This window comes from Lagopus leucura, unplaced genomic scaffold, assembly GCF_019238085.1.
Source record: "Lagopus leucura isolate 7727_CA_CO unplaced genomic scaffold, USGS_WTPT01 Super-Scaffold_100157, whole genome shotgun sequence".
Classification (NCBI taxonomy): domain Eukaryota; kingdom Metazoa; phylum Chordata; class Aves; order Galliformes; family Phasianidae; genus Lagopus; species Lagopus leucura.
In genome coordinates this window covers 709,260-721,562 of record NW_024962334.1, presented here as the reverse complement: position 1 = coordinate 721,562, position 12,303 = coordinate 709,260, and the positions used below count along the sequence as shown (strand labels likewise).

The 12,303-nt window shown below is 40.4% G+C and overlaps 1 protein-coding gene across 3 annotated transcripts in view; it reads left to right on the top strand.

The window, feature by feature from the left end:
* Window positions 1-12,303, top strand: part of HECW1 (HECT, C2 and WW domain containing E3 ubiquitin protein ligase 1) — a 236,233-nt gene that overhangs the window by 136,579 nt on the left and 87,351 nt on the right. For 2 of the 3 annotated variants that reach the window (XM_042889147.1, XM_042889149.1), the window contains exon 5: window positions 10,535-10,613. In XM_042889147.1, the coding sequence (XP_042745081.1) occupies window positions 10,535-10,613 (79 nt within the window). The remainder of the gene's footprint in view (window positions 1-10,534; window positions 10,614-12,303) is intronic. The other variant, XM_042889148.1, reaches the window with a different exon arrangement.

Genomic DNA, 12,303 nt, shown 5'->3' with positions numbered 1-12,303 from the left:
GTAAGAAGGATTTAATAAGGAAAAAAAAAAAAAAGGAGAAAAGAAAAAAGAAGAAAGAAGAAAAGAGAGAAAAGAAAAGAAAAGAAAAAAAAGAAAAGAAAAGAAAAGAAAAGAAAAGAAAAGAAAAGAAAAGAAAAGAAAAGAAAAGAAAAGAAAAGAAAAGAAAAGAAAAGAAAAGAAGAAAGCAAGTGATATACAGTGCTCACCACGCACTACCCACCACTACCCAGCCACTCTCCAGGCAGTGGCAGCCCCCTCAGCCACCTTCCCCCAGTTTTATAGGTCAGCATGATGCCTTATGTATGGAATTTCCCTTTGGCCTAGTTCTGTCCCCTCCCAGCTCCTTGTGCACCCTTGCTGACAGGGCAGCATGAGAAGCTGAAACCTCCTTGGCTCTGTGTAAGAGAGCCAGTTATTTCCATCCTAAATCACACAGCACCATACCAGCTACTGTGAAGAAAATTAACTCTCTACAAGCAGAAATCAAGACAAGTACAAACCTCTGCATTGCTTCGGTCTGCAGGAGTAATTTCCCAAGACTGACTGAAGTGTTTGAGACAAATTCTGCACTGATCTTCATCAAAACTGACACATGCACCAAAAAAATACCTCTCTTGCTGTTAAGACGTGATTTACTTATTAACATCTACAATAATTATATTATTATACATACAGTAGCTAATGATTTCTTTGCAGTGACAGCACTTCTGCATTTAGCTGACATCCCTTTTCCCCTTCTGTCATATTTAATCATTTTACATTCAAAAGTCTTTTGCATCCAGTATGCAGCAAATCCTTCATGAAGCTGCGGTACCCAAATTGCTGTATTTAACTCAGCTGTTATCAGAGGTTGGAATTTGCAAACACTGCTTCCTCCAAATGTCTTTGCCATAACATCCCACCATAGCTTTTGTTTGGGATGTGTTTGGCTCCTATTTTCTTTATCTTTCAGATTAGTCATTGCCATTACGTACGAAGAGTAACAGAGATAGAGCTGGATTTGTGCACTCTTAAGAAGTTTTAGGTGGGATATTAGTGGTGCCTTTAACTACAACGGGAAGCTGTAGGGAAGCAGGACATGGACATGGTGAAAACACAGCAGGCAATATGCACAAATTGCGGCACGGGAAATTCTGATTAGACTTCAGGAATACTTTTTCTTCCTTGTGAGAGTAGTCATCCATTAGGACAGGTTGCCTAAAGAACTTGTAGGATCAGACTGAAAATACTGTGCCCTGATTAACCTTCTCTAGAGTGGTCTTCATTTTAACTGAAGGGTTGGGCCAGGTGACTTCAGGAAATGCCTTCCAACATCAGATAATCTGTGAGAGTTTGATTACCATCACTATTCCCACAAGCACACTTCACTGCAGAGAGCTGTTGACTTTTTAAAGCTTGCTGCTATACAAAGCAGCAAACTAAGAAAAACGAAACAGTGGCTGCTCAGCTGCAGTAACCAAATACAAAAAGGAAGGCGATGAGAAAAGAGAAGACCATGAGTTTCCTGAAACAGTACAGGCACTTTCCACTGGGTCAGATGTATTCCCAAAAGGTACATCTCCCCAATAGGAGAAACACTTAGCTTGAATGAGGCTATGTTAAGTAAGAAACTTTAGATACAGTAAAAGAAGATTTTTTTTCTTTTAAGCTTTATTCTTTCTGTGCCATCATGACTGAAAAATGTGCAAATGTTTTATTAGTAAATCAGCAAGATTGAGGGACATTTGAAGTAGCAAAGATACTTTTCTTTTTATTAAACTCTGCAGTCGCTTCTATTTTGCCTAAAGTATCCAAGGCTGAAAGTAAAAATCTGTAATTCACTTATGAAAATAATGGTATTCACAGTGAATTGCTATTTGGGGCATTCGTTCAGAAGAATGGGCATTGTCCAATGCATTGCTGCTTTTTTGTGGCTTGAAGGATGATTGACCAGATTCCCCTGTCCAGACTCCTTGACAGCAAGGCTAATGTATAGAGCCTTTCAAATACAGCTCAGCTGAATGATCTAGGTGTGTCCCACATGTGTGAGCATTGCTATTCTATGTTCTTGTCCTAGCCAAACTACATTAGAAGAGCTAAACAGATTCTAAAGCTTGCCTTGAAGCACAGACTGCACTCTAAAGTAGTTTTCCACATGGCAAAGACATTATGGATGCATTTCATTTCAGGGTATTTCCGCCATATATGCCTACATCTTCATCACCCTCCTTGTTCCTTAGTTCAAAAAGAAAAGATGTTATTTTCTTAGCTCTCAGTACAAATAGAAGACTTTCTTGAGAAGTTAAAGGAGCAAATTTTATGCAGAATTACAGGAACCAAACAGTGCTTACAGGTCTTGTTTTGCTTGTCAGTAATGAAGCTCCCAACTATTTAGTGTTACACAGGCTTGCTGTTCCTCAGAGGATGTTGTATACAGTTATTTGCTGTAAGAGTGCTTAAGCACATTAATACTCTGTACAGACCTGTTAAATTTACAGACATGACCTTGTTCTGCATTAGGATGCTGCTTGATGTTAATCTGATCTTAAACCCAGATTTTCTTAGTTTTCTGTTTGGCTTTTGTTGTTTTATTTTGCTTTTGGGTAAGCTGTGGGAGGCACCCAGTTGTTTAGTAACTTCAAGGAACCTTCTTCCCAGGTAACTAGACCAGAGTCAAGGGTAGCAGGAAAGAGCCCTTTGTTTCTGTAAAAGTACGTTTTTCACAGCGGGGTGTAAACTACTGACATCCTTTAGACTGCTGTAAACTCACTGAGAGACTTGTTCGTGCTTAAAGGCCCTCTGGTGTCAAACAGCACACAGAGCCAAAATGAGTGCTTGGGGAGATGTGCTGCAGAAAGCTCATCTCCAGAAGTTTGCTACGTATCATGAAAAAAATTACTGTCTCTCAGATGTAATCCAGCCTTCAACCCAGAAAGCACAAATTAAACCCTATCTCACATACTCATACAACTGCCCAAGTATCTGAAAATCTAAGAATTTATTTAAATGGAATTTCAAAGAGTGTAGGAAGATCAAAGTCTCTAATCAAAGCTTTTCCTCTGCTGCCAAAGGATAGCTGACATTTTTTAGGCAGAACTGTTAAAACAATGAAAAAGCTGAATCTAATAAAATTTAGGAAGAAAAAGATCCTGGACTCTGTGAAAGGTTCTGATTTGTTGCCTCTGTCCTCGATTTTGTTTTAATTGAAAGTGTTGCTCATAACGTCCCTTTTCTAGCTTCTTGTTACGTTAAAACAGCTTTCCACTCACGTAGAGAGTATGCAGTATCTTCATGCGAGTTTGGAGACCTGATATTGACTGTCCTGGAATAAACATGTTGATAATGGCCTTCTAGAGGACTTTACATTAGTACTGCTAATACTAAACAGCAACTTTGTCCTGTAACTTTGTTTAACTTCCAGGGTTCATTATCTAGAATCTGCTGAAAGAATTTGTAGCACTTTCAATTAAAGAAAAAAATAAAAATGTTCACCTGTTTGCTTGCTAACTTTTTTTTAAGGCTTCCAGGGGAGAAGCTTTTCAAGTGAAAAACTTCTGTCTCCTGGAAATAAAAGAAGTAATCAGTAAGCACTCCTGCAAGTTGTGACAAGAAGAGCTGTTTGCTTTCAGAAGGCAATTGTTGTATTTCCAGAAAAGCAAATTCTCCCCTTAATTAGGAAATAGCACTGAGAAAGCATTACATTACAAGGCTGGAACAGGACTGACCACAACTGAGAGGGTAGGCAGTACGTGTGTGTGGTCATAATCCTTTGGGGACACAAGGCAACTGCAGAGAAGTCAGCAGGGAATTAGGCTCTGCTAATAGAGAAACTGGCTGCGTGTGATTTGCAATCACCTGATAGAAAAACACTATGGTGCCAGCACAGTGGCTTAATGAGCTAACAGGATAAGTGCATTCATTGACATTGCACTCAAGAGATGGGTAATTCTGTTAATAGAGTGAGGGTTGTAGCTGAAGCACTGCCACTAATTAGGGCTAGATTTTCAAAGCAGTGTCTGGGATTATAGTCATAATTCTGTCAGTGACAGTCATGGAGCTCAGATCTCCATTTGCTCCTCCCACAGCTCACCCCTTGCATTGCAGTGCACCCAGTGTACCAAAGAGGTAGTAGAAGTTGAGTGACAGAGGGGAAAAAAAGTACTTACTCACTCTGTGTTTGATTAGTCAAGTTTTCTTACCAAACCAATTCCAGCCAGCACTGGGAGAAAATGGGAATGTTTGCCCAGATCTACTATGGACAATTCCCATTACGGAGAGGACAGTAAAATGTGAAGCATGAATGTGGGACAGTGCCTCATATTCACTTACTGTGGAAAGACACTTCACACTTAGGAGATTGTCCTAATATTTAGTGAAATCAAGAGGGTGACAGTAAAAGCCAACTGAACTATGTTATGGGAAAGTGATTTTTCAAGGAAATCTTCTTATCACGTGTGCCGTGTACACACTCCTATTTTAAATAATAGCTCAAAGCTGATCTGAACTGACATTAGGAAAGCAGTGCAGATTGGAAACCGGTACTCTGCTCCTGTGTCTCTCCGGGGAATTCTGGACTGTCTTATGTCTCAGATGAACTGAAAAATGCAAACAGATGGAAGAAGACAGAACAAAGCATCAGCTGCTTCTTTTCCTTATGACCACTGAATTCAGGCCATTACTCTTGCTTATTTTATTTTAAATCTGAAGTAAAATTTAGTGCTCTTGAAAAGCAAAGAGCAGAGAACAGGAGCTTGAGGCAAGGAGAGGACAAGCAGTTACTGGTCAGCCTCATCTTTTCACCCAGCTCTGCAACACCGTGTCCTTTGCTCTGACACATCTAGCACTATTTCTTTTTTCTCCTGCTGATGAATAGCTGGGGACTGAGTGACTGAGTTGAGGCTGTTTTTCACTTGTGATTTGAATCAAGCACAGGTCACCAGCTTCTCTTCTTTGCATGGCTCTTGTCTGCTGCTTTTAATTGTCAGAACTGGTGCATAAAACAGAAGATATTTTGCTGCTTCACATTATAGCTTCTAGGCTTTTTTCTCAGTAGATCCCCGTCTTCCATACACGTTGAATAGCGCTGCTGAGAAGCACGAGCCCTTCTGAATAATTTGATAATTATTAGAACTGCTTTTTTTTTTTTTTTACGAGAAACTCTTTCTAATCGGTGGCATGATCCAGTGTAGAGGCCTAAAAATTTACATTATCTGAGGATTTAATCTACGTTATACTCTACTACTATAACAATGTGTGTTGTCAGTGTAAAGTATTCTAGATGCTAATCAGTATATTTTAAAACTGAAATTTGGTTGGATTGAGCATTAGGTCATACTGATATTATTCATCATACATGAACTCAACAAACACAAACAGCTAGTGCAGTGGTGTTTCTAATGACACAGTGTTTTAAATGTAAGAAATACTTGCCCATGTGAGAATATTGATTATGGTCATTAAATGTTACCACTGTTTTTCAGCAAAAGCTGCGGCTAACCAAGTGCTGTAATTGTTAGTGAAGAGTACAATTTCTTAAACTAAATGTTTCTTCTACTTATGGGAAAAGAGAATTTGTTTGGCTTTGTTGAATTCCTTGTTTATGTTCTTACATGGTCCCAGATTGCCCTTCTGGAGAGTAAAGCGTGTTAAAAAATGGTAACTAAGGCATAAAAGTGCTGTGTTGCTGAAAAAGGACTATTTGCTTCTATCTGCTACCTATGTATATCTAGGTGTGGTAGAAGCATGTAATAAAATCATATTGTGTTTCACATCATCAGGACTTCTAAAATAATTAAGTTGGGCTGCCCCATATACAAACAAACAAAGTGTTGGCAGTGTAGAGAATGCTATACCAGCATGTTGCACTTTACAGGTCGCTCTGCTGCCTAAAAGGAGATTTCTCCTGCAACACCAGACAAACGTGTTTACAGCTTCTTCCAGATCTGCATACTCATTGCACTCTTACCCAAAAATGTTTTCCTCATCATAGAGGAAATCTGAATAGATGTACCTGAGGTGTGCACTGGAGCCACTTTACTTTCAGGAGCAAGACTGTTGTTCTTGTTACTCCTCCATATATCCAAATAGACTAGTGGAGGGCAAGATATTTTAGGAGATATTTTTAATTAACTGTCAGAGTTTTTGTTTCTTAGCTTCTGTTTATACAGATTTTTAGTGATGCACTTAGAGTTTTGCCTCAGTTGCAGTTGATGAACTGTCGTAATGTAGGATTTCTCAAGTTGTTTGTTGTGGGTTTTTTCCGTAACACATACCATGGCCAAGCAGAGAGGGATTTTCAAGAACTTTGTTTGACAGTGTGAAGCCTGCCTCCTTTCTCATTCAAGGTCACATAACTTCCCTCCAGCATTTGCAGGAACTACTCACAAGGAAAAGTGATGCTAGGAAAACACTATCTTATTTTTAGCTTTCAGTCATCTCTCTCTGCCTTCTATTTTCTCTCTTCTCAGAACATGAAAAGCACTATGAAATGTGGACTTTTTTTTTCCTGAGTTCAGCAAGTCACGAGAAGCTTTGACCTGGCCTTGAGTACCTCTGTACCTTTTGCATATAGCTGTGGCATACTCTGGAGGTTGCCTTTTGCCTATGCTTCAGTGGCTGGGAGGCTCTGTGCTAGGCTGGAAGAAATTTTTCCAGGGTATGTTTAATGGAGAATATTTTAAGGGAACCAGTGATGCTTCCTTACTTGCTTGAGTGCACACACTCATGAAAATACCAGTGGTTCTCATCACAAGCAGGGAAAGTAGGAGGAGGTTTGAATCTGGATCAGGAAATCTGCCTTCTGAGAGATTCAGCTAGGCTTTTACAGCAATGTCCAGCTTTCTGACATCTAGAAAGATGTCAGAAACTTCAAGGTTTCATGAGTTATCTGTTACTTCTGTGATAATAGGAGCTCGGAGAGCTGAGTTTGTTCAGCTTGGAGAATAAAAGGCTCTAGAGAGACCTGATAGCAGAGATTTGGATTGGATATAAGGGAAAAGATTCTTACAGTGGGGTTGTGAGGCACTGGAACAGGTTGCCTGGAAATGTGGTGGATGCCCTGTCCCTGGAGACACTCATGGTCAGGCTGGATGGGGCTCTGAGGAACCTAATCTAGCCGTACATGTCCCTGTTCACTGACAAGGAGTTGGACTATGTGACCTTTAAGGGTCTCTTCCAACTCAAATGATTTTATGAGAGGAAAATACTTGTTTACTGCATATCTCATATGCCGTGGTACCGAAACAGATCACCATTGAATAAGGTCAGATATTCTTCCTCATTGTTTTGTTTGTTTTTTTAATTAGGATTTAACACAAAGCGTTAAGTAAACTTTCACTCAGAGTGAACATTACAGCTGTATTTGCAGTACCTAAATAACTGTAGGAAAGAATCCTTTTTGTTCATGGCTGTGGGGTGGCCCTGCTCAAGGGAAGGAAATGGATGGCTTGAGAGCTTGCGGAGCTGCAAGGTGTACCCTGGGGAGGAAGCTCTGGGCATTTCCAGAGCATAGCAGAGAGACAAAGAAAGCCACAGCACAGGATGAATGGCCTGGGCTTCAGGGAGAACTCACAGTGAAGAGCAGAGATATTATCGCCATTTTTAGGGGATGTAAGGGCTGCAGAATTTTTCTTGCAACTTTAAAATTTGCTGAGCAGACTAGAATGAAGCCTAGAGGCAAAGATGAAACAGAGAAAAAATACAGTGGGGTACATTGGGTTTATGTGACGAGTTTGGTAGCAGGGCCTGCTGCTCTGCTGCATCAGGCAAGGCTGGGACTGCCCTGTGCTGCACACAGACTGCTCCAGACAGCTTCAGAAGCCCCATTGCAGGGCATGGCTGGGCCCTCAGCCTTGGGGAGAGCAGAGCTCAGAAAGGGCAAAAGTGTCTGGCAGTCAGGAAAAGGGCAAGAAATGGCAAAAGAAATTGCGAGCAGCCTGCAGCCTTTAGAGAGCCCATGCTGCATCAGGGAGAAATGTGAGGAGCAGCAGAGAGGAGCTGCCATGGGGTAGATGGGGTAGTCTGAAATAGAGAAATCACACAAGAGCCGTTTTCCATTGAAAGCCAGGGGGCTTATGTATTATCAGTTAGGTAATTTGCAATGCCAAGAAGGACGTGGGGGTTCTGGTGGACAAGAGTTAGGCCATGAGCAAACAGCGTGCACTTGCAGCCATGAAAGCCAATGGATATCCTATGGTCCATTAAAAAGAGCATGGCCAGCAGATTGAGGGAGGTGATCTTCACCATCTGCTCTCTCTGGTAAGACCTCATTTAGAATACCAGGCTCCCCAGTTCAAAAAAGACAGGGTTCTCCTAGAAGGAGCACAGCAAAGGGCCACAAGAATGAGTAAGGGCCTGGAGCAGCTCCCATATGAGGAAAGTCTGCATAACATGGGTCTGTTCAGCCTGGGGAAAAGATGACTGAGGGAGGCTCTGATCAATGTTTATAAAGATCTAAAGGCAAACGGATGAGGCCGGGCTCTTCTCAGTGCTGCATAGCAATAGGACAAGAAGTAATGGTCTAAAAACTCAAATGTAGGAAGTTCCATACAAACATGTGGAAGAACTTCTTTACATTAAGAGTGATGGAACACCAGAACAGGTTGCCCAGAGAGCTTGTAGAGTTTCCTTCTATGGAGATATTCAAGACCTGGGTGGACACCTACCTGTGTGACCTATGGTAGGGTACCTGCTTTATCAGGGGGTTGTACTTGATCTCTTGAGGAACCTTCCAAGCCCTGCAGTTCTGTGATTCTGTAAGTTAAAAGTCTTACTCCAGTACACGCAACTGCCTATAGAGTACAAATGTCTACGGAGTACAAAAGCACTTCCCAGCTCCTGGGTGCAGACACGTGCCTCATCTTAACTCCAGCTTATTGGTGGACCGGTGTTATCACATTCTTAATTTTTGAATACACTGTTATTTGCAGGATGCCATCAGTTCCACCCCTGTCTCTTCAAACTATTCATACCAATTCGAGGCTAATCTAAGAATGTTTAAAGGCTGGAAAAAAAAAAGTGCACGGTTTGCAAATACGCACATGCCTAGGTCCATTGGCCCAGGCACTCTACTGGAAAAAATTGTGCAAAGACCAGAAGTAGTAAGCATTAAAGGATAATGTGTAATAAATGTCAGCCAATGAAGTAGTATGAAAAATACATTTTGATGAGTAAATGTCATTGCTTCTTGATAGAGTCACAACTTCAGCCAGTAATGGTTACACAGTTCTTATCACAACATTTTCAGTGTCACTTATAATGCTGATATAAATTTGTATCTTTCCAGAAGTCAGTGGTGGCTTTAGTAAGTAATTTCAAACCTGCTTACTTGAGAATTCAAAGCTGTAATTGCAACCAGTTAACTGATGATCATCGTGATCCACACCATGGTGGAATTCGCTTATGGTGTGCCTCTGCTGAGTACTCATTTTCTCATTTAAACTGAAACAAACAGTTGATGGCAAGAAGTCAACTTCTCCAGAGCCCATTTTTTAAATGATGACTGAATTCACCCAGTACATTTATGGTCTGTACCTCACTTGTGTCTTGACCTGTCAGCTGTGCTCATTGCTTAATCCCTGGTGGTGGGCTGTAATGCCCCTTCTTCTGTTTTGAGCTTCTGGGAGGGAGGCAAAAATGACTATTTTCTAAGCTGAGCTTGAATACACAATATTTAATATACTGTGCAATGAGTCACAGTTGAGTGGGACTTGAGTTACTGTTTTCTGGCAGAAATTGGAACTAAATGCTCTTTTACTTTTTTGCCTGCAAGCCTGAGACTTCTTAGGAGCAGAGCAGCGCTTGGCTTGGCTCTAGAGTCAGTGGGAGGTAGTGATAGTAGCAGCACCATCCTGCTGAATTCAGAACCTGACTCAGAGTCATTTCTCTCTCTGTTCAGGGAAGCAGCAGAGAAAACTCTTTCCTCCAGCTGATGCAGACTCTTATTTATGCCTTATATATCAAGATGAGGGTGTTTTTGCTTCCCAGCTTTGATCACAGCCAGAAGGCAACCTGGGTTTTAATTTATATAACAGCAGCCTAACATTAAAACTCAGTCTGTGGACCTGGCCCATATGTTTTAAGTGGATTCAAAAAGTCACCTATTGATTTATGTTATTTTTTTCAGTTTCACCCTCAATACTTACTATTATAATCCACAGCTGTCTGCACAAGCTCTTGGAGAAATGTGTGCAATAACCTGTCTGGAAAAGGATTTCCCACCCTATCAATATTAGGTTAAAAAAAACAGGTATTGTTAATAGAGGCGAGAGCTCCTTATGCACTGCTTCTATCTCATTTAATTAATAGTCCCTTTTGGGATAAGAAACTGCTATATTAAAATTACAGTAATTATTTGTTATCATTCTGTTTTTGTGACATGCATCCAGGAAGGTCTGACTTAGTCCACTGATGGGTAAATTGTTACCCAGATGAAAATGTTGTTGTGATTAATGGTTGTCTGATTGTTTCTTGGTTACCTTGTAAAAAGGTCAGTTACTAAGCAGTTTATGTTCAAGAGATACTCCTTTGAGTACAAAGATCTTTGTTCTTCTTCCAGCAGATTTTTAAAAGCATCACCAATGAAGATTCAATCCAGGGACAGGGAAATCGGAGGCTGATAAGTTTTTCGTTGTCAGGTAAGGTACTGTTAGTGTGAAATTTCAAAGCCCAGAGTGGGAAAATGAAATTATTAAAACCCTTAATGTGTGTGTGTTTATGTGTACATATGTATGGCTGCATGTATATATTTATCCATACACGAGTGTGGTGAGGCACTAGAACAGGCTGCCCAAAGAAGCTGACAGTACGTCATCCCTGGAGCTGTTCAAGGCCAAATTGAGTGAGGCTTTGGGTGACATAATCTAGTGGATGTCAACCCTGCCCATGGCAAGGGGTTGAATCTTAAGGTCCCTTCCAATCCTAAAAATCACAGAATCATTAAAATTGGAAACGACCTCTAAGATCACTAAATGCAACCATAAGCCATCACCACCACATCCACTAAACCGTGTCCCTAAGTGCCACATCTCCATGTTTCTTCAGCACCTCCAGGGACGTTGACTCCACCACTTCCCTGCACAGACTGTATCAATGCTTGACCACTTTTTCAGAGAAGGAAGTTGTCCTAATATCCAAGATTAACCACTGTTAGTGCAAATTGTGATCATTACCTTTTCTCCTATCAGTAGTCACTGATCTGCTGTTAGTAGTTGTAGAGAGTGGTAAGGTCTCCCTTGAACCTCCTTTTCTCCAGACTGAACAATCCCAGTTCTCTCAGCTGCTCCTCGTAAGACTCGTGCTCCAGTCCCAAAAAACAATAAACTGGTGCTTCAGAGCAAAAGGAGATCACTAACTTCTCCAAAACAGATCTGTAGGAATTTTGTTTTCTAAAAATATTTGCTTCTTTACTGATGGAAGTTGGTCCTGTGAAAGTTAGTTCAAATTAATTAATTAGCAACATTGATCTCAAAGAAGATAGTTTCCCATGATTAGGCTTCTTAGTCTTTTATACAACTGTATTATTTCAACTTCCTTTATTTAAAATATTAAGAAAAATATTACAAGCCCAATTTAGTTACATTGAGTACAGCCTTGAAGGAAAATTATTCAGCAACTTTGCATTTAGTTACCAATGAATGTCACTCTTCTGATAAGCAGCTGAAAGTGTCAAAACTATCGCACGAGGTACAGAAAGAAGAAATGAACTCAGCTGCCCAAGATGTACCAGCTGCTTCACTGAAAGTTCGTGTTTTAGCAGCAATGTAACACAATTGCTGAAAGCTCTGGAAGCCATTCCTTTAAATAGTATATTTAGAAAGTGTTATGATATTTGCATGATATACCTCCTAGCAATGTATCACATTAAATGACTTTCTTCAAGCTTTAATATTTCACGTATCTTATACTTCATATTCACTAAGTGATTCTGTGGAACAAGTGACCAGAAGGTCTACACATGTCACAAGGTTACATATGAACCTGAATATTCATAAGACACTCAGTGATCATTGTTTATTGTTTTGTTGTTGTTTAATTTCTTTTTTTTCTGTGGCTTTCAGATCACACATTGAGATAACATAAATTTCCAGGTTTTAGAATTCAGTATCTAAACAACAACTGAAAACAACATTAAGTCACAGCACAATCAATGAATATACAGATGATATAGTATATTTGAGAGCTTGGCTTAGGTGGCTATTATACTAGAGCAGAAAAGGACACTCACCCTATCCTGGGCTCACATAGGAAACTCCACTGGAGCAGATCTCCAGAAGAGATCCTTCCACACTGTCAGTCAGCTCTTAAATGATTCTAGGAGAGGTGCAG